The sequence below is a fragment of the Pecten maximus genome, chromosome 10, assembly GCF_902652985.1.
Source record: "Pecten maximus chromosome 10, xPecMax1.1, whole genome shotgun sequence".
Classification (NCBI taxonomy): Eukaryota; Metazoa; Mollusca; class Bivalvia; order Pectinida; family Pectinidae; genus Pecten; species Pecten maximus.
This window is the reverse complement of record NC_047024.1, coordinates 21,380,740-21,404,168: the sequence shown is the minus strand read 5'-3', so window position 1 is coordinate 21,404,168 and position 23,429 is coordinate 21,380,740. Positions and strand designations below refer to the sequence as shown.

Sequence of the window (23,429 nt, the reverse complement as noted above, 5' to 3'; positions counted from 1 at the left end):
GTACAGTAAAAATGCCAAATTCTGAAAAATATGGCACATGCTTTAGATATGTAAACATTGCCAGTTAACCTTACATATAACCTCTAATAAAGTATATATATTTGAAATCTGTACAACATTTGCAATTTTAATAGAGCTCTGAAGGATAAGTAAACTGATATTTTCTGTGATTTTTAGAGCTGTGAATACCATGGTAACAGCTTAAAAAATTCTCAAAAATTGCAAAATATTATGATATTTGACCCAAAATGGCACAATTCTCTACACAATTTTTTTTCTGAAACCTATTTAAAATTAAATATCTCTATCCCAAAGACAGAATTAATCTTGTTTGGACATATGTTGTAAATTAAGTTTTTACGCTATCTTACCTTTTCTGTGGGCTTCCATTTTGCGCTGTAGGCCAAACTAAATTTCCTGTGTAAACACACGTTCGGAAACTCCGGATATTTAAAATCCGGAACCAATTTATTGATTTTTGTTTTGATAAATGTGAAGCCTGTATGTACTACTTCATACTGGATATACCAATTATAGTGTACATTTATTTTTTCATTTTTTATACATATCATAATACAGGAGTTATTTGCTTAACAAAAAAATTGCCCATGGCCAGGCTGTCTTACTGTGGTGTGCTACCTATATTCTTATGAGGTGAAAAATCCTCCATGGTGCTCTCACAAGGTCATTTAAAAACATGAACATCAGTAATTGTTAGTAAAACTTGTGTTGGAATTGCTACAAGTGTTTTATTATCAGTATGACAATCACCTAAAACTCCATGTTAATACCCACTATTTTCACAATATTTCTGGTATAGTCGTGTTTCTGTACAGAGCCATCATACCAAGTTTCGTAAAAATCATAAATATTTACTAACATAATATGCTTGTGTCCAACATGGGTAATTTTTTCACATTCACGACAGTTTTTCAGTTTTAACCCTTTAAGCCCTGATGATGCATTAATGCATCACCGGGCCGGGGCCGAATGATGCATTAATGCATCACCGTGCCGGGGCCGAATGATGCATTAATGCATCACGGAAGTAGATTTTTTTCTGCATTTTTTTGAAGTGATGATACAGCGATTTAAATAATCATGACTGATTCTTACTTGAATGAGATAATGTTTGGCAATAAATAATGAAATTAACAATACGTAACACAACTTTAGATGTCTAAATTTACGTATAACGTCCAACTTGTTTTAAACTTCTGCTCTCGAGAACTTCCGGTCGGACGGGAGCGAGTAAACAACTGATTCCCGAAAAAATATATAACGAATCTAGTTTTTTGTCCTGTGTAATAAAGCTGGGAATGTTCAGGACAGTTTGCAATATGTATTTAAATTGACGTTTTGTACAAATGGTTCACATATTCGTGAATTAAAAACACAGAAACAACGATACGTTTGATTAATTGAATGAACCACTGGTGCATCACGTCAGCGGCGCGGCAGTGTCTGCCAACTCGCTAGCTTTTATGATCAAATCTCCACCATCTATCAAAGACATCGTTCCAAAACTACTTGCATGGTTTTATATGTATGTTTCATTGTATTTCTGTTGATACTTTATCGGGAAAACGAGCTAATAATTCGGATTTTTAACACAAACAGAAGACCGAGTATTCTAATTTTAGTAACACAGATCATGATCACATGACCATATCTTATCCAAGATGGCTCTATAAACACACACATGTGAGTACGTCGATTGATACGAATTCACGATTTGGTTTATATTTAATTGCGTGATTTTTTAAAAGATTTTGAACTTGTAATTCATATCGTTTTTTACATTCTCGTTACAATCATGGAAACGTATTATATCTACCAATAAAGTAGCGATCTTTGTTGTCATGTAGTTATTTTGCGTGCTGTCAAAATCTGACAAATGTCTACGGCTTCGATTATTTTGAGAGAAGGCGACGACATATTTTTACATCAAGGGGAAACACAAGGTCCTTGACTTAAGACAAGGAGTCAGTGGATTATCTGGCATTGTTTTTAGATCAGGTATTAATTGATACACTGATAGAGGAGATGGGTATTATATGCTCAACACTGCAAATTCGAAATTGACACAAGTGACAAATCCGGAATAAAACAAAATTGCAAGCAACCTCGGAAGGGCCGCATTGAAAGGCTGTTAGTGTTGTTAAATGAAAGCTTTCCTGTGTCTTTGTATGGCATTGAGTGTGGTCATGAACCAGGCTGTCAGTAAAACTTTATGGTAATGAATTGACTACTTCATCAGATACAATATTATCAGCTGATTATGATATAGGTCTCTGCTACATGTACTTGAAATTTTTTAATACCCATTTTTTATTACATTCATACTGAGTTGTACTCATTGTGAATACATGTATCTCAAACTTCATACAACATCCATAAAGGTGCATATGTAATGCTGTCCCAATCACAATTATAGTGCAAAGATAAAATTTATTAACACTCAACATGTATCCACTCATAACAAATAAATCCCTATATTATAATGACATTTTCTGGTGTGTTCATAATAAATTAACTGGAGGAAGATGCCATCATGCAGAAGGAACTCTAGCCAGTGTTGTGAAGAAATGTTTACAGGGGACTGGTATTCAGGGTCACGGCTGGGGACATGTATACCAGGATGACTTATATTTAACATCACTTTGAATGAGAACACCTATGACTGTTGTACAGTAATTATATATATATAAGGTCTATAGTAATTAAGGTCCAACTGCCATGATCTACCAAGGGATATCATGCAGAAAAGGCCAGATGATATTGTACAAAAAAGGCCTACTGGTATCTGTTGTATGGAAAGACAAAAAAATGTGTCACTGCACTCTCTACTTTTCATATCGAACCTGCCACAGAGGTATAAACAGACTCACAGATTATTAAACAAGAAGATGACAAGTTTGCCAGGGAAATATATCTTGCCCAGAACTAATAACAGACTACATTTCCCATATTGGTGGTGTAAACAAGGCATATCAAAACCTGCAGTATTTAATTAATCATAAAAGCTGAACTCTTATCAGGTGTTCCTTCAATGTACCAACAACCTTCCTGGACAGGGCAAGCAATAGTTGTCATTCCTGCAGTTTACATAAAGCATCATATGGGGACTGGTTGATAATTCACCTCAAGAAAGGATTGTCTGACCCTACCTGGGACAAGTTTGCATCTCGGTCATGGTATCATGTTTGTTACATGTGTTGCACAAAGAGACAGCAGGATAAATCAGTCAATCTTTTTGCTGAACATTTCATTTTTCTGGCAGTATTAATTTGCTTGAACTACTAAGTTGCAAGCAATGAATATCATTTACAGTGTACCTCATTATGAAAATTAAAAAATAATGAAAACAAGAAAAATTAAAAGAAAGGAAGAAAAATTGAAGAAAAAAAGCCAAAAGAAAAAAAGCCTTACGAAAATGCGTTTTTGTAATATTGCATCAAAATATAAAAAAAAAATCATGTATTTGAAAACACAACTTGTTAAAAAAAAAATGGAAAAAAAACCCACAAAAATAAACAAAGAAAAAGGCTGCCCTTTCATGCTTGCAAGTGACTACCCACCCTTGATGCACGCGTTTAACACTTAATTCACTGTGTTGTTCATTGTATTGTTTTCATTTTCTTTTCCCCTCGTTTATATTAAATGTTAGAAGAGCTCATTCAAACTGTATTTTGCTTCCTAAGTTTTCGTTGCGGTGAGAGTTATCCTTCTTGATGTTGGAACCGCGTCGTCAAAATGGCGGCTAACAACCAAAATCGAGAATTTGCTGTTGGTACTGCATGCTACCGCTGACTGTACAGAGCGGTTTCCAAAAACAATATCCACTAGTTAAATTTGTAAATCTCGTTTTTAAAAGTATAATATGATACTTGTTTCCATGACGAATGTACGTTTTGATCGCGCTGCAAAACGAAAGTACACATTCCCAAATTTGGAATCGTGTTCTCCGCTAGAATTATACGCAAGGTAGGCAAGTTACAAGCCAATTTGTTGTTTTCGACTGTATTTTTCACGCGTATTAAATCTATAAGATATTCTCGATAATCCTGTTTACTTATGTGCGACTGTATCATCAATTCTGCAATGCATTTCTCTCAAAAACGTGCTTTTAAAAATAAATGTCAAATTGAACGTCAATAATCGTAAATTAATTCAGGCCAGGAAAAGCCACGTGCATATTTTCTTAGGGCCACAATACCCATCATGCAATTTATTCAGTGACGAAAGTGTTAAGTACAATGAGTTTTGTTTCATAATCAAATCTGATTAGTTGTTAGTCATATTTACACGACATTCCATCTACACCGACATTCTGAGTATGCTTGAAAATAAAAATATGAAGAATTTTGAAAGTAGACTTTTGATTGTGAACCCCATTTGCAATCAACAGTAATCTTCTAATGAAAAATATCTGTTTATTTGATTCCAAAACACCAAAACAACTGTGTGGCTCAATTACTTCTTTAAAATTTCATGACAATCATATTCATATTATGATAATGATGATTATGTATATGGTACATGTTCAGGACAATTATCAATAATATCCAACTTCAATAAAAATTTGTCGTTTATTGCCTTCTACATGGATAAAACTTTTGTGATTTTTTCCTTCCCTTACACACCATGTATAAGACTTTAGCAGCCAGTCTGTATGTATAAATCTGAGCTGGTTACACACTGTCTATGTAGTTCATGAAATATATTTCAGGTTAAAAAAGTCTTGTTGCTGACATAATTTTTCATGAAAATTAGATCTATTTCACAACTATACACGATTGTTTGGAATTGTCAAAATTAAAAAGCATTTAAAAATGACAAATTTCCTTTACCTCAAGAAAACAGCAAAATCCATCAAGTTATACCATCTCCTTCCAGCATGCAGTAAACTATTTATGGTTATACCTGTGAAAAGTTACTCAGCATCATCATCATTTTCCATATTGTCACCGTTATCTTCATCCTGACCTTTGACCTCTGGGCTCCTTGACATTGAATGTCTAGGACTACGACTGGCTGACCTTGACTTGTCATCATTGAATTTATCAGGAGATCTTGACCTTTCTTCCACTGAATGTGACCTTGACCTTGACCTTTCCTCTCTTGTGAGTGAACCTGACCTTTCCTCTCTCGAATGTGACCTTGACCTTGCGGGACTTCCATTTGCTTCATTTTCTTTACTGTGTGATCTAGATCTAGACCTATTGGTTTCTGTGACATTTTCTTTCTCCTGTTTCCCATCTTCCTCCTCCTGTTTATCATGCTGCTGTTTGTCCTTTGCTTTATCTTCCTTTTTGTTGCGATGTTTATCCTCAGGTGTCCTACTCCTGTCCTTCTTCCTCCTCTTTGACTTTGAGTTTGACCTGGACCTAAAACAGTTAGTAAAAGATCTTAAGTTTTCTATATGATATTTCAATAATTGACATTGTAAAGACAATAATATCCTTGAAACTTTTTTATACCTTTTCTAATTCTTAAGCTGTCTCTACTGAGACTGTACCACATTGTTGCTGTAGTCAAACTGTTCTATCTATTATCTAACACTACCCCTACTGTACCACCTTGTCGTTCCTCTTACCTGTCTATATAGCCACCTCAGTCTAACATTACCCCTACTGTACCACCTTGTCGTTCCTCTTACCTGTCTATATAGCCACCTCAGTCTAACATTACCCCTACTGTACCACCTTGTCGTTCCTCTTACCTGTCTATATAGCCACCTCAGTCTAACACTACCCCTACTGTACCACCTTGTCGTTCCTCTTACCTGTCTATAGCCACCTCAGTCTAACATTACCCCTACTGTACCACCTTGTCGTTCCTCTTACCTGTCTATAGCCACCTCAGTCTAACACTACCCCTACTGTACCACCTTGTCGTTCCTCTTACCTGTCTATAGCCACCTCAGTCTAACACTACCCCTACTGTACCACCTTGTCGTTCCTCTTACCTGTCTATATAGCCACCTCAGTCTAACATTACCCCTACTGTACCACCTTGTCGTTCCTCTTACCTGTCTATATAGCCACCTCAGTCTAACACTACCCCTACTGTACCACCTTGTCGTTCCTCTTACCTGTCTATAGCCACCTCAGTCTAACACTACCCCTACTGTACCACCTTGTCGTTCCTCTTACCTGTCTATAACCACCTCAGTCTAACACTACCCCTACTGTACCACCTTGTCGTTCCTCTTACCTGTCTATAACCACCTCAGTCTAACACTACCCCTACTGTACCACCTTGTCGTTCCTCTTACCTGTCTATAACCACCTCAGTCTAACACTACCCCTACTGTACCACCTTGTCGTTCCTCTTACCTGTCTATAGCCACCTCAGTCTAACATTACCCCTACTGTACCACCTTGTCGTTCCTCTTACCTGTCTATATAGCCACCTCAGTCTAACACTACCCCTACTGTACCACCTTGTCGTTCCTCTTACCTGTCTATATAGCCACCTCAGTCTAACACTACCCCTACTGTACCACCTTGTCGTTCCTCTTACCTGTCTATAGCCACCTCAGTCTAACACTACCCCTACTGTACCACCTTGTCGTTCCTCTTACCTGTCTATAGCCACCTCAGTCTAACACTACCCCTACTGTACCACCTTGTCGTTCCTCTTACCTGTCTATAGCCACCTCAGTCTAACACTACCCCTACTGTACCACCTTGTCGTTCCTCTTACCTGTCTATAACCACCTCAGTCTAACACTACCCCTACTGTACCACCTTGTCGTTCCTCTTACCTGTCTATAGCCACCTCAGTCTAACACTACCCCTACTGTACCACCTTGTCGTTCCTCTTACCTGTCTATAGCCACCTCAGTCTAACACTACCCCTACTGTACCACCTTGTCGTTCCTCTTACCTGTCTATAGCCACCTCAGTCTAACACTACCCCTACTGTACCACCTTGTCGTTCCTCTTACCTGTCTATAGCCACCTCAGTCTAACACTACCCCTACTGTACCACCTTGTCGTTCCTCTTACCTGTCTATAGCCACCTCAGTCTAACACTACCCCTACTGTACCACCTTGTCGTTCCTCTTACCTGTCTATAGCCACCTCAGTCTAACACTACCCCTACTGTACCACCTTGTCGTTCCTCTTACCTGTCTATAGCCACCTCAGTCTAACACTACCCCTACTGTACCACCTTGTCGTTCCTCTTACCTGTCTATATAGCCACCTCAGTCTAACACTACCCCTACTGTACCACCTTGTCGTTCCTCTTACCTGTCTATATAGCCACCTCAGTCTAACACTACCCCTACTGTACCACCTTGTCGTTCCTCTTACCTGTCTATATAGCCACCTCAGTCTAACACTACCCCTACTGTACCACCTTGTCGTTCCTCTTACCTGTCTATATAGCCACCTCAGTCTAACACTACCCCTACTGTACCACCTTGTCGTTCCTCTTACCTGTCTATAGCCACCTCAGTCTAACACTACCCCTACTGTACCACCTTGTCGTTCCTCTTACCTGTCTATAACCACCTCAGTCTTACCTGTCTATAGCCACCTCAGTCTAACACTACCCCTACTGTACCACCTTGTCGTTCCTCTTACCTGTCTATAACCACCTCAGTCTAACACTACCCCTACTGTACCACCTTGTCGTTCCTCTTACCTGTCTATATAGCCACCTCAGTCTAACACTACCCCTACTGTACCACCTTGTCGTTCCTCTTACCTGTCTATAACCACCTCAGTCTAACACTACCCCTACTGTACCACCTTGTCGTTCCTCTTACCTGTCTATAAGCCACCTCAGTCTAACACTACCCCTACTGTACCACCTTGTCGTTCCTCTTACCTGTCTATAGCCCCCTCAGTCTAACACTTACCCCTACTGTACCACCTTGTCGTTCCTCTTACCTGTCTATAACCACCTCAGTCTAACACTACCCCTACTGTACCACCTTGTCGTTCCTCTTACCTGTCTATAGCCACCTCAGTCTAACACTACCCCTACTGTACCACCTTGTCGTTCCTCTTACCTGTCTATAGCCACCTCAGTCTAACACTACCCCTACTGTACCACCTTGTCGTTCCTCTTACCTGTCTATAGCCACCTCAGTCTAACACTACCCCTACTGTACCACCTTGTCGTTCCTCTTACCTGTCTATAAGCCACCTCAGTCTAACATTACCCCTACTGTACCACCTTGTCGTTCCTCTTACCTGTCTATAGCCACCTCAGTCTAACATTACCCCTACTGTACCACCTTGTCGTTCCTCTTACCTGTCTATAAGCCACCTCAGTCTAACACTACCCCTACTGTACCACCTTGTCGTTCCTCTTACCTGTCTATAAGCCACCTCAGTCTAACACTACCCCTACTGTACCACCTTGTCGTTCCTCTTACCTGTCTATAGCCACCTCAGTCTAACACTACCCCTACTGTACCACCTTGTCGTTCCTCTTACCTGTCTATAACCACCTCAGTCTAACACTACCCCTACTGTACCACCTTGTCGTTCCTCTTACCTGTCTATAGCCACCTCAGTCTAACACTACCCCTACTGTACCACCTTGTCGTTCCTCTTACCTGTCTATAGCCACCCCAGTCTAACACTACCCCTACTGTACCACCTTGTCGTTCCTCTTACCTGTCTATAAGCCACCTCAGTCTAACACTACCCCTACTGTACCACCTTGTCGTTCCTCTTACCTGTCTATAGCCACCTCAGTCTAACACTACCCCTACTGTACCACCTTGTCGTTCCTCTTACCTGTCTATATAGCCACCTCAGTCTAACATTACCCCTACTGTACCACCTTGTCGTTCCTCTTACCTGTCTATAGCCACCTCAGTCTAACACTACCCCTACTGTACCACCTTGTCGTTCCTCTTACCTGTCTATAGCCACCTCAGTCTAACACTACCCCTACTGTACCACCTTGTCGTTCCTCTTACCTGTCTATAGCCACCTCAGTCTAACACTACCCCTACTGTACCACCTTGTCGTTCCTCTTACCTGTCTATAGCCACCTCAGTCTAACACTACCCCTACTGTACCACCTTGTCGTTCCTCTTACCTGTCTATAACCACCTCAGTCTAACACTACCCCTACTGTACCACCTTGTCGTTCCTCTTACCTGTCTATAGCCACCTCAGTCTAACACTACCCCTACTGTACCACCTTGTCGTTCCTCTTACCTGTCTATAGCCACCTCAGTCTAACACTACCCCTACTGTACCACCTTGTCGTTCCTCTTACCTGTCTATAGCCACCTCAGTCTAACACTACCCCTACTGTACCACCTTGTCGTTCCTCTTACCTGTCTATAACCACCTCAGTCTAACACTACCCCTACTGTACCACCTTGTCGTTCCTCTTACCTGTCTATAGCCACCTCAGTCTAACACTACCCCTACTGTACCACCTTGTCGTTCCTCTTACCTGTCTATAGCCACCTCAGTCTAACACTACCCCTACTGTACCACCTTGTCGTTCCTCTTACCTGTCTATATAGCCACCTCAGTCTAACACTACCCCTACTGTACCACCTTGTCGTTCCTCTTACCTGTCTATAGCCACCTCAGTCTAACACTACCCCTACTGTACCACCTTGTCGTTCCTCTTACCTGTCTATAGCCACCTCAGTCTAACACTACCCCTACTGTACCACCTTGTCGTTCCTCTTACCTGTCTATAGCCACCTCAGTCTAACACTACCCCTACTGTACCACCTTGTCGTTCCTCTTACCTGTCTATAGCCACCTCAGTCTAACACTACCCCTACTGTACCACCTTGTCGTTCCTCTTACCTGTCTATAGCCACCTCAGTCTAACACTACCCCTACTGTACCACCTTGTCGTTCCTCTTACCTGTCTATAAGCCACCTCAGTCTAACACTACCCCTACTGTACCACCTTGTCGTTCCTCTTACCTGTCTATAGCCACCTCAGTCTAACACTACCCCTACTGTACCACCTTGTCGTTCCTCTTACCTGTCTATAGCCACCTCAGTCTAACACTACCCCTACTGTACCATCCTTGTCGTTCCTCTTACCTGTCTATAACCACCTCAGTCTAACACTACCCCTACTGTACCACCTTGTCGTTCCTCTTACCTGTCTATAAGCCACCTCAGTCTAACACTACCCCTACTGTACCACCTTGTCGTTCCTCTTACCTGTCTATAGCCACCTCAGTCTAACACTACCCCTACTGTACCACCTTGTCGTTCCTCTTACCTGTCTATATAGCCACCTCAGTCTAACACTACCCCTACTGTACCACCTTGTCGTTCCTCTTACCTGTCTATAGCCACCTCAGTCTAACACTACCCCTACTGTACCACCTTGTCGTTCCTCTTACCTGTCTATAGCCACCTCAGTCTAACACTACCCCTACTGTACCACCTTGTCGTTCCTCTTACCTGTCTATAGCCACCTCAGTCTAACACTACCCCTACTGTACCACCTTGTCGTTCCTCTTACCTGTCTATAACCACCTCAGTCTAACACTACCCCTACTGTACCACCTTGTCGTTCCTCTTACCTGTCTATAGCCACCTCAGTCTAACACTACCCCTACTGTACCACCTTGTCGTTCCTCTTACCTGTCTATAGCCACCTCAGTCTAACACTACCCCTACTGTACCACCTTGTCGTTCCTCTTACCTGTCTATAGCCACCTCAGTCTAACACTACCCCTACTGTACCACCTTGTCGTTCCTCTTACCTGTCTATAGCCACCTCAGTCTAACACTACCCCTACTGTACCACCTTGTCGTTCCTCTTACCTGTCTATAGCCACCTCAGTCTAACACTACCCCTACTGTACCACCTTGTCGTTCCTCTTACCTGTCTATAAGCCACCTCAGTCTAACACTACCCCTACTGTACCACCTTGTCGTTCCTCTTACCTGTCTATAGCCACCTCAGTCTAACACTACCCCTACTGTACCACCTTGTCGTTCCTCTTACCTGTCTATAGCCACCTCAGTCTAACACTACCCCTACTGTACCACCTTGTCGTTCCTCTTACCTGTCTATAGCCACCTCAGTCTAACACTACCCCTACTGTACCACCTTGTCGTTCCTCTTACCTGTCTATAGCCACCTCAGTCTAACACTACCCCTACTGTACCACCTTGTCGTTCCTCTTACCTGTCTATAGCCACCTCAGTCTAACACTACCCCTACTGTACCACCTTGTCGTTCCTCTTACCTGTCTATAGCCACCTCAGTCTAACACTACCCCTACTGTACCACCTTGTCGTTCCTCTTACCTGTCTATAGCCACCTCAGTCTAACACTACCCCTACTGTACCACCTTGTCGTTCCTCTTACCTGTCTATAGCCACCTCAGTCTAACACTACCCCTACTGTACCACCTTGTCGTTCCTCTTACCTGTCTATAGCCACCTCAGTCTAACACTACCCCTACTGTACCACCTTGTCGTTCCTCTTACCTGTCTATAGCCACCTCAGTCTAACACTACCCCTACTGTACCACCTTGTCGTTCCTCTTACCTGTCTATAGCCACCTCAGTCTAACACTACCCCTACTGTACCACCTTGTCGTTCCTCTTACCTGTCTATAGCCACCTCAGTCTAACACTACCCCTACTGTACCACCTTGTCGTTCCTCTTACCTGTCTATAGCCACCTCAGTCTAACACTACCCCTACTGTACCACCTTGTCGTTCCTCTTACCTGTCTATAGCCACCTCAGTCTAACACTACCCCTACTGTACCACCTTGTCGTTCCTCTTACCTGTCTATAGCCACCTCAGTCTAACACTACCCCTACTGTACCACCTTGTCGTTCCTCTTACCTGTCTATAGCCACCTCAGTCTAACACTACCCCTACTGTACCACCTTGTCGTTCCTCTTACCTGTCTATAACCACCTCAGTCTAACACTACCCCTACTGTACCACCTTGTCGTTCCTCTTACCTGTCTATATAGCCACCTCAGTCTAACACTACCCCTACTGTACCACCTTGTCGTTCCTCTTACCTGTCTATAGCCACCTCAGTCTAACACTACCCCTACTGTACCACCTTGTCGTTCCTCTTACCTGTCTATAGCCACCTCAGTCTAACACTACCCCTACTGTACCACCTTGTCGTTCCTCTTACCTGTCTATAGCCACCTCAGTCTAACACTACCCCTACTGTACCACCTTGTCGTTCCTCTTACCTGTCTATAACCACCTCAGTCTAACACTACCCCTACTGTACCACCTTGTCGTTCCTCTTACCTGTCTATAGCCACCTCAGTCTAACACTACCCCTACTGTACCACCTTGTCGTTCCTCTTACCTGTCTATAGCCACCTCAGTCTAACACTACCCCTACTGTACCACCTTGTCGTTCCTCTTACCTGTCTATAGCCACCTCAGTCTAACACTACCCCTACTGTACCACCTTGTCGTTCCTCTTACCTGTCTATAGCCACCTCAGTCTAACACTACCCCCTACTGTACCACCTTGTCGTTCCTCTTACCTGTCTATAGCCACCTCAGTCTAACACTACCCCTACTGTACCACCTTGTCGTTCCTCTTACCTGTCTATAGCCACCTCAGTCTAACACTACCCCTACTGTACCACCTTGTCGTTCCTCTTACCTGTCTATAGCCACCTCAGTCTAACACTTACCCTACTGTACCACCTTGTCGTTCCTCTTACCTGTCTATAAGCCACCTCAGTCCTAACACTACCCCTACTGTACCACCTTGTCGTTCCTCTTACCTGTCTATAACCACCTCAGTCTAACACTACCCCTACTGTACCACCTTGTCGTTCCTCTTACCTGTCTATATAGCCACCTCAGTCTAACAACTACCCCTACTGTACCACCTTGTCGTTCCTCTTACCTGTCTATAGCCACCTCAGTCTAACACTACCCCTACTGTACCACCTTGTCGTTCCTCTTACCTGTCTATAGCCACCCCAGTCTAACACTACCCCTACTGTACCACTTGTCGTTCCTCTTACCTGTCTATAACCACCTCAGTCTAACACTACCCCTACTGTACCATCTTGTCGTTCCTCTTACCTGTCTATAAGCCACCTCAGTCTAACACTACCCCTACTGTACCACCTTGTCGTTCCTCTTACCTGTCTATAAGCCACCTCAGTCTAACACTACCCCTACTGTACCACCTTGTCGTTCCTCTTACCTGTCTATAACCACCTCAGTCTAACACTACCCCTACTGTACCACCTTGTCGTTCCTCTTACCTGTCTATAACCACCTCAGTCTAACACTACCCCTACTGTACCACCTTGTCGTTCCTCTTACCTGTCTATAGCCACCTCAGTCTAACACTACCCCTACTGTACCACCTTGTCGTTCCTCTTACCTGTCTATATAGCCACCTCAGTCTAACATTACCCCTACTGTACCACCTTGTCGTTCCTCTTACCTGTCTATATAGCCACCTCAGTCTAACATTACCCCTACTGTACCACCTTGTCGTTCCTCTTACCTGTCTATAGCCACCTCAGTCTAACACTACCCCTACTGTACCACCTTGTCGTTCCTCTTACCTGTCTATAACCACCTCAGTCTAACACTACCCCTACTGTACCACCTTGTCGTTCCTCTTACCTGTCTATAGCCACCCCAGTCTAACACTACCCCTACTGTACCACCTTGCCATTCTACCTACCTGCTTCTGCTGTGCTTGTTCCTCCTCTTGCTCCTACTCCTCGATCTGCGCCTGCTTCGACTGTCACTCCTACTCTTTCTCTTACTAGGACTTCTGCTCCTTTTTGACCTGCGAGACCTGTCTCTTGACCTTGACCTCGACTTTGAACGTGACCTTGATCTGCTCCGTCGCCTAGTATAGCGCTCTCTGAAAAAGTTGTACCAAAAATGTAGTTTTTTAATAAACAAAATCTGTTTACTGCAGTATTTTAGATTGAACAGATGACTTGCCAGGAGAAACTATTTAATACTACACCATCACATTGAAAATGGGACCAAAAAAAATTTGCAAAAAGGAAAATTAAAAAATAGCACTGAGTATGGTTCAGTGACATCTATAATGATGACTGGTCCTTAAACAAATGAAAAGAGATATTTAACACAAACATGTACAACAAATATGAAAATGGACACTAAGCTTAATTTTATTTGAATCCTCCACCGGGGATAAGCAGCTTTATTTCAAAGGTAATAAACTATCCCATATCATAAGCAAGTGCTTACTTGTCAAAAAACTTTTATTGGAAATAGAAGGATGGGAAACAGAAATCAGACAAAATCATCAAAAATTGCTGTTTTAATCAACCGAGTAAAATTACTGAAAAGAATAATATGTAAAGTCTTTAAATAGAGGCAAAATTAAAGGAAACACAAAATTTACAAATACATAAAAAAGCATTAATTGGTGATACATATTTCTCTTGACAAGTCATGTTATCTGAATCTGCTTGATGTTAAAATAGAGGATTCTGATTACATATAGGTAAACTCATGCTGATGAACTCCTAGAGATTAACTGACACACAACCTTATAGAGGCAATGGTGGCTTCAACATTATCTACAAAATAAAAAAAAAATTGTGAACAAAAATGTCCATTCAATTATTCTGAACCTTACAACAGGTAATTCTAATATGACAATGGAGAAGGTTTTGAAGACTGAAAATAAACCAATTCCATTAAAAGTAGATGTTATCCTATCGGAGACTGGATTGAAATTTTCAAAGTATTTATTTCAAAGTTTCCTATTAGGATTAGATACAACACTTTGATAAAAAATGAAAACTGTCGTTCCTTAAGACTACTGGCCATGTATTCTTCAACAGAATATTTTAATTCTTCCTACTGATAATACAAAGAACCCAAATTAAATTTAAAAACTGAATTTAAACTTTATGACATTTAATAATCAGACTGAATAATTGGGATTACATTTTAATTAGTATTTCTTTTAATTCTTAATATCGATACATAGAACTCCGATTGATTTTAAAACTTTATAAAAACTGTCTGGTATTTTATCATTCAGAAAAAAATTTGCAGAACATTCACCATCTAATGTATATAATTCCTACATGTATACAACTGTCTGATTAATGCTGAAAACTGTATATCACATCAATAAAGAACAAATATTAATAAAAGAAGTATTTAATGTACATCATTATAAGCCCTTCAATGAATACAACATACTGGTGAGTTAAGTGTGAGGCTTGGTGCGATTTTTCTTGTGTAATGTTTTGACGACACTCGTTGATACATACCTGTCCACACGACTTGTTAGTGCCCTAGTCAAGCACTACCACATGAATCTTATATCTTTACAAAACAGCCTTTTGGTTCCCCCACCATCAGGCAACCAATCACAGGGCTCCACCATACAACCAATCACAGGGTTCCACCAATACGCAGACAACCAATCACAACCCATGGTCATTATTCAATTTTTATCCTTCACCATATGACCTCATCACAGAGCACCCGATCTCATTCAATTTACCATTACTGTGTGAAAAGCGTTTAAATTAGTCAGGAAACTGCTTCTCGTGTTTAAACAAAAACATAAGTAACATTTTGACATAAAAAGTAAAAATTGGTCTCTGTCTAAAATACAGGTGTATCTGTGTATGTAAAATACAGAAGGCCTTTCTGACTATATAAATGAAACTTAACCTACTAATTAAAACAGTGACTGCTATGAAAGATTTTTACGTTTATAGATCCTAATTACAATCTTTGTTCCATCATTGTGAATGAGTTCACTATAGATGTTGACTTGCCACCTTTTGTACACCTGGTACAAGCGTACAGCTAACACTTACATTCTATAAGATCATCATACACAGATACTAATATCACCAAACAAGAATTTATTTATTTGAAAGGATTAATTAATTAAATTGTGTTCGAAATAATATTGTCTTGTCCTACAGATCAGAAGATTAGGTATAAAAATCATGAACATGCGATGTCCGATATCAAAACTAAGGCTGCATTCCTGGCACGGAAAATAAAATAAAAATTTTGTATATGAAAGTCATTTTTAATGGTTTCCATCATTAAAAAAATAACTTCTGAAAATATCAAAGATAAATAAACAGGATAATTATTTTTTTTAAATCTTTAAATATCTCCAGCTACTGCATATCAAATGCAATTCATATTAATAAGGTAATGAAGTGCAATATTGCTTCCTGGAAAATAATATTTCTTAACATTTAAAAGATTAGAGGGACAGCGACATTCTCCAGATTCAACAGGCAATCCCAGGCAATTGTTTTGGACAAAGAAAGTCTTCATGAAGGAAACCAATTTAGAGATAAAAAATTTTGCGGAATTTAACTTTTATAGTAATTATAACATACCTTTAAAAAATATTTTAAATGAAGAGCAATCTCGGAGAAATAACCTAGAAAGTTCTATATCAGATTTCGGTTACATTTAGGGACCAATTCATGGTACTGTTTACTAAAATCGACTGACATTTGACCTTTAAGGCAATTCCATGCCAGTGCTCTCAGCAATTCAAGGGAGGTCTGTGTGAAGTTTGATCATAACACAAGATTGACCAAAGTCAAGTTATTGTCATTAAATTTATGGTTAACTTCGAAATTCTGTATAACAGAATCGAAATAAAAGTATGTCGTAAAAATATCACCCTTGTACCACACTTTCAGATTTGATTATCATGCACATAACGAAAAGTGGGAGGATGCAAATCACCAAATACTGTAACATATATAATTATATAATGTACAACAAAAAGACTTTAACTGTAAACCTAAACAATTGTTGGTTTAGTCGTCAATTACATCGGGTCATGATCTCTGTGACCTGTAGGCAACTAATTAGGCCATTAATTTTAACCCCAGTAAACAAGAGGTCTATTGGCCTGTATCACCTGTTTTTTTTTATCTAAACTAGACAAGGAGTTGAAATATTTTTGATGTCCTAAGACAATGTTAGGATCGAGTAAATGATTTTAATGTTAGGATGCATGTCTCAGAATCCTTATCGACTCAAAGGATTGAGGTAATGATTTCCAATAATCCTAAGAATCCTTATTGACTCAGAGAATCGAGTTAATAATTTTGAAAGTGGGGATATCTCAGAATCCTTATTGACTCAAAGGATCGAGTTAATGATATTGAACAATATGTTTAGTTAAAACTAATCTGGTGGATTCTGGAATTATTCTGAAATTGTACGTATCACTCAACAGATCTTAAAGAACATCCTGTTATTATCAATATACATTTATTTGTAAACACTATTTCAGATTAAAAAAAAAATGTTTGAACAGTTCAAGACCATGAAAATGTCATTCAGAACAAGTATGATTAACACAGGTAAAGTGGAGAAATATTAAAATTTTCAGCCAATCAGAGAACAGGAAGCCTCTTTGAATGTGAATTATCCTACCAAGAACCATGCTTGCTAAGGATGATGAAAGGTTAGAAATGATGCCAAAAATTGGCCTAAAGAAAATTCAGAAATAACGTACAAAATGTCCAGGAAAATCAAAGAACTAAGCAGACATCTTGATTCCAAAGCAGCTTGATAAAAAATAACGATTTAAAAATGATAAAATTTGTACCAATCCATGTTGAAATTCTCATGAAGAAATTAAAATATTTTCCTTCCATTTCTCAATTATGAACTTGCCATGTTGCCCACTGAGAGGCATACAATTAGTTTACAACAGAGGACAAACTTCTATATGAGAAATGACATACTTCACAGGTGGCGTCCACTTTTTCTGTCCAAATGTTATTACACAGATATGGACTGAATCCACAAATCACCTTTGGTTTTAACAACCTTGCTAGTACATACAAATCCCCATTCTCATTTGCTTAAAACAAAATGACTTAGACAGACAACTATAATATTGATATCCAAGCCAGCCATTCCGACAATATTACTATCATATATGCACTATTTTAGATATGTATACTTCTAACTTCTTCGATGAGTTGTGTAAATAAAAAAATATTGATGCATACTCTTAAGTTCAAAGTGGTTTGGGTCTGGAAAAGCTGTGATAAGCGAACAGGATTAGTCAAGGATTTATGGTAGGTGCACATGGCTAATGTAAAATCATAAGCAAGATGCAAATCTCATTCATCTCCTTTCTTCAAAAATAAATTCATTCAAAGAAATCAAACAATGATAAATCCATTGGAGAGTTTCATTTTCAATTTTCAGAAATTGATTTTCAAGATTTTAAGGCCATTTTTATATGAAATGAAAACTTCTTTTCAATGATAATACTATACCATCATAGCATGAACTCTCAGATACAAATTAAAAGTGTTTGTTAAAACAACACAAACAGACTAATTGGTAAATCATTAGTTCACACCAATAACAAAGAGAATCAACAAGGTTGTAAAAATCATATCTTTTCGACACAATGCCTGGACAACCATAGGCACTTGAGGTCTTGAAAAGTGCTAAATTGGAAAATGAGGGAAAATGATTGTCTTAGGAGATCCAATGTTGTACTATTAAAAGCGGTCCTTAGAAATCAAATTTCCTGGATAGTTTTTGTCAAAGGTAATTTTTTTGTATATAATTTTTACATCCTTGATATAATTACTTCTTGTTAATAAAATTAAAAGTTTGTCACACACAAATGTATACATAACCTAGTTTAAGAGGGTACTGGGTAATATCCCTATTTGGCAAAACCACAGGTGAAAGGGAGGTAATTCAAAAGTTCTATATAAAATGTGCAGTGCATTGATATATAGCTCCACCAAAAGCTAATATGACAACAATATTATGAGACAAGTGAACAAAAATCAAATCAGTGTAAAAATAAAATTAGTAACAATGTTCTGAAGCGAAGAAAGTTATTTTCAGCAACTCCAATTAAACTGTACATAGGGACCCTATTTAATCTGAAAAAGACCACATACACACAGTGCTAACCATGGTAAGAGTACAGACACAAATGGAAATCATGACAAAAACTGCTTACACATGCCAGGGAATTAATCACATGCAAGAATGTCAACTGCCTGTAAATGTCTTACTACATGACCAGGTTACCATTGATGTATTCAGTGAACAGATTCTTAAACCCCATGTTGATCTTTAATGTTTGGCACAACAATATATGCAAAATTTTTTTTTATTCTGAACACCTTCAAATTTTTTTGAACTTAATTTTTTGAGATTCTGTGAATGGACAGGATAACAATCATGGATTGATTTCAAATAAGACCATAAATCAGAAATTCACCGATAACATTCATGTTTACGTGACCAAAGGCTGCTGTTCTATCAATAGACTGGTACTGTTAATTGATCAAAAGTGTCCCTCGTTTGTAAATTACCAAGAGATATCCCAAATATCAGTGGGTAAAGTGTCGTCTGTGTATAACACCCGAGGACCACCAAGAAAGAAATTGAACAGGTAAATGGACCACCAAGAAAGAAATTGAACAGGTAAATAAGTATATTGACTTTGATCCCATTTCTATTCATCTTTTTACAACTTAATGACAAAAGTTAGTCAGCATGCATCAGTATCCCAGATAATAGTTGATGACAGAAATAAGTTACCGATAACTAGACCAGATGTGACTAGATTCAAGTTTGTATATATATATATAGGCTTATGTATAATATATCTTTATGTGGAAGGTCTGTGAAATAAGTAATATTGTATCAAAACATTTTTCAAGAAAATGTAAAATGCATCTAGAGTGCTTATAATTGTGCTTTTCTGGGACACAGTGAATAATTTATTAGACAAACATGAGCTCATATAATTACACTTTTGACTGAGAATTAATCTTGATTGCCAAATTTAGCAACCAGGTTTCCAACATTTCGTCTTCTTATATGAATTTACCTTGTATTGTAGTGTATCATACTTAGATAAAGCTATTTTGAGATACAAGTCAAGAGAAACCTAAACTAAGACTCTGAAAAATCTGATCAAATGTCCGCCAGTTACACAACTTGACAAAATATCAAGAACAAAAGAAGAATTGTGGACCTAATTTGATTAAATACGCTCAAGAAGTTTATAGCTACACTTGAATGTTGCTGTGATATAAAAGCACAGACAACACTTTCAGAATTCATTAATTACTTTTTTCAGAAACTTTGTTTGGAAACTAAAATGATATACTAGGGACTGGGAACATCAATGATGTTAGTACATGTTAGTACAACATACATGTAAAACTGAGAGTTTCATGCCATAGGAGAGTAGTTATTCATGTCTATAAATATCAAAACCGTCGCAAAGGTACTCCATGTCACAAGATCTAATTCTCAACTTGGCCATTAGTGATCTTAACTATTTTTAGTTCCTTGTCAAGGTGGTTTCAACTTAGAGGACCCCAAAAAATATCTTTCCTTTGTGTCATGTCCGAAAAATGATGATAATATCCTTGGAGAAAACTGTGGAAAAAACCTGACTTTTACAAGGAAGATGATTAGCAATTTGTAGAAGTTTACAATTCTATTCCACACATTACGCTGAACTATGACCTTTGTCTAAAAATGGCAGGTCGGAGGTCAGATTTGTTTTACCTGCTGTTGTTACGCCTTCTTTGTCTCCATATCTCTATGCAGTCCCGTGAGAAGTGCCCTTTCTCTCCACATGTGTAACATCTCAAATTTGGATCAAAGCCACGACTTCGTCTACCTCGGGTCCGTGGACGTGCAAATGAACAGCGCACCCTTCCTCCAGACATTGTTCTACAAAATTTCATTATACATACCCAGAAAACTTTCAAATATACCAATTAACATATCTTGCATTCTCAAATTATTACAATAATAAATGTTTGATAAACCTTTTTCATAACCAGTGTTAGTTTTCTTCGTAAAACTATAAAAATAATGCGTACTTTCCCAATCAGTCAATTTTCTAAAACTCTAACCAGAATAATAAATCACAGTAGCGGATCTACTTTTTTAGAAAAAAATTTGCATAAATTTCAGTTTGAAAGGAAACTAATGATCAATCATCACTTACTTGCCATCCATTTCCCGTATAGCTCTCTCTGCATCCTCTTTATATCTATAGACAATAAACGCGAAACAGGGTGGATTTCTGGCCACCCATACCTCCATTATAGGACCAAATTTGTCGAAACTTCTTTCTATTTCTCGTTTGGACGGGTCAATGCCCAAGTCCGACACATGGACACGGAAGCCTTCCTCCGGAGATGGACTGCGACTGTCATAACTGTCACTTCGACTCCTTCGGTTACGACCATAACTTCTGCTGCGAGACCTTGACCTTCCCATGGTGGACCAAATTCTGCTGAAAAATTCATGTAATGTTAGCTTCTATTTTCGCATTAGATCACATTAAACATTTTTAAGAGTTGTAAAACAATTAATATCTAATAACTAAAATCAACAATATTATGTTAAAATGGGTGCATTCTATATCTGTCAGTATCCAAAACTGATCATGAACAAAATTTTTCAATACTGTTAACTTCAAATGGGCATTTTGTAAGTTGGTCTCGCAAGTGCCATATTGTAGTAACATAAAACATTTCAGACTTGTAGTAAATATGCTATTGGACTTTACTGCTTGATATTCTACTAATAGCTATATAATCATAGCTTTTACAGTTTTCGTAAACAACTCTAATACATAATGAGTTGCAACATAAAAGCATGCAAAATAAGAGATCAAGTGTTTCACCTTTTGACAAGCACTAAAATTTGGCTATAAAAAGCTGCAAACGATTTTTAGGTGAAGAAATCTGACAATGGCCGGGGAAGCAGTCCAGGCTACCAACTACATTAACTCTTAATCCAAATTTCCTTCTCATGTCACTTAACATTCCGGAATGTTGTCATATACCTTGCAACAATCGTGACACAATTCACAACTTTTGTCTTTTGCTTTTGTTTAATTATTGTGAGGAATAGGAAAATGTAATTATTTTCGCGTACAAATTATTCATTCAGTAAAATTTTTCAAATGTGAAAGTGTTGAAAAATCAGAAATAAATTGTTTGCATGGTGGAAAAGTTACATGAAACGATACCACAGGGAAAGCGTTAATACAGTCGGTAAACTTCCATTTAATAGAGATGGGCAGTCCTGTCCTCTAATTTCTTCACTTAAAAATCTTTCACAGCAGTTTCAAATAATTCATTGCCAAATTTTGCTATAAAACATGATACATTCAAGATTGTAATGTCCAAATGCTTTTAATTTATGATGCGACTCATTGTTTGTCAGTTTTTTTTACGAAACTATACAAGTTTATATAGCTATTAATAACTATCAGCAATAGCTATGATAGCCGTTATACATGTGTTGAGCTATATAGGTTTAAATTGAACAGCACACAATTGACTAGTTTTCAAAAGTGTTGAATGTTTTTTTTGCTACAACAATAGTTCACTTTAAGTGAATTGAATCTTTTTCTATAGGGCCAAATAATTTTGTTATGGACTGTACAAATTGACAATTGTGTTTGTGACAATTTATTTCAATTTTGTTTCAGATAATAATCCAGTTTGGGTCATCCTTCCTTATAACTATTTTATAAGTTGCCTTTTCTATCTAGATGAAGAAGACAGGGAAGTACTGCGAGTACACTTCCTACTGTGTACTACATAACAGGTTTGGGAAAACCATGCAAACTCGCCAGTTGTAGTAGTAGGCCTATGGTTTTGTTACTGAAAAGAGCTAAAATCGCTTAAACATTTTAAAACAGTAAATTTTGCAATAAATTATTTAACGGCGTATTAATTTGCAATAGGGTTAATAATTTTTACTTAAGATATTTACTGAATGTGTTGCCTACTGAGAAACGTTTTGCTGCTCCATCGGAAGTATTGCATCAATTTTTGGTACTTTCCCACGTGCAAATACGGTAATTTTATTTTTGCATTTTCATGACTGGACCTGGACGAAAATTTTAAAGGTGAATTTTAAAGTGATTTTGACTATTTCTAGTAACAAAGCTATAACTCAATTGGCGTATAATAGGCAAGTTTTTTTCGTACCGTAAATTATGACCACCGACTCGACCGAGTGCTGTGGCTTACTATGCTAAGCAGTGTTTTAGCACAGTGTTAACAGTAACAGGGTAGGAAAGGGGTTATGCATATTATATAGATTTTTATGCGTTGTATCAGCATGCATGATGCAACAAATAAATGCAGGACAATTATATATGCGACGAAATAAGAGGAGTTTCACACTCATGACTAGTTACCTGCCACCTCCTGCGGAAAAATCGATATCATATCAAACGCTTAATTCTATATTCAAGTGACACGTTGTAAACTAAACATTGCACAGACGTAGATCGGGTATCGAAAGAACGAGAGTTAATAAATAAAACTATATTTGAACAGTTAAATCTTTTTATGTGATACAAAACTACAAAATATTAGGATTGAAACTATTTATTTTAAAAGATTACCAAAATCTCCACCTCTG

At 38.6% G+C, this 23,429-nt stretch overlaps 1 protein-coding gene across 3 annotated transcripts; it reads right to left on the bottom strand.

Annotated features, from left to right (window-relative positions):
• Positions 1 to 4,256: 4,256 nt before the first annotated feature.
• Positions 4,257 to 23,222, bottom strand: LOC117336454 (serine/arginine-rich splicing factor 7-like). 3 transcript variants are annotated; one of them, XM_033896974.1, is made up of 5 exons: positions 23,203 to 23,222; positions 20,989 to 21,279; positions 20,541 to 20,708; positions 13,669 to 13,854; positions 4,257 to 5,390 (listed from the first exon to the last, which is right to left on the bottom strand). In XM_033896974.1, the coding sequence occupies exons 2-5, from the start codon at positions 21,261 to 21,263 to the stop codon at positions 4,937 to 4,939; spliced, it is 1,083 nt and encodes a 360-aa protein (XP_033752865.1). In that variant the 5' UTR covers positions 21,264 to 21,279; positions 23,203 to 23,222; the 3' UTR covers positions 4,257 to 4,936. The 3 variants fall into 3 exon arrangements, with proteins under 3 accessions (XP_033752865.1, XP_033752866.1, XP_033752867.1); XM_033896975.1 differs by having other exon boundaries at positions 20,989 to 21,276; XM_033896976.1 differs by lacking the exon at positions 23,203 to 23,222 and adding an exon at positions 22,991 to 23,009 and having other exon boundaries at positions 20,989 to 21,276.
• Positions 23,223 to 23,429: the final 207 nt, after the last annotated feature.

Bases quoted from the DNA above. Each gene is read 5' to 3' on its own strand.
- LOC117336454 (XM_033896974.1), bottom strand. From the start codon at position 21,263: ATGGGAAGGTCAAGGTCTCGCAGCAGAAGTTATGGTCGTAACCGAAGG. The intron at 13,855-20,540 runs GTAAAACAAATC...CAACTTTTTCAG, and splicing joins AGAAGGCGTAACAACAGCAG to AGAGCGCTATACTAGGCGAC. The intron at 5,391-13,668 runs GTAGGTAGAATG...TAACTGTTTTAG, and splicing joins AACAAGCACAGCAGAAGCAG to GTCCAGGTCAAACTCAAAGT.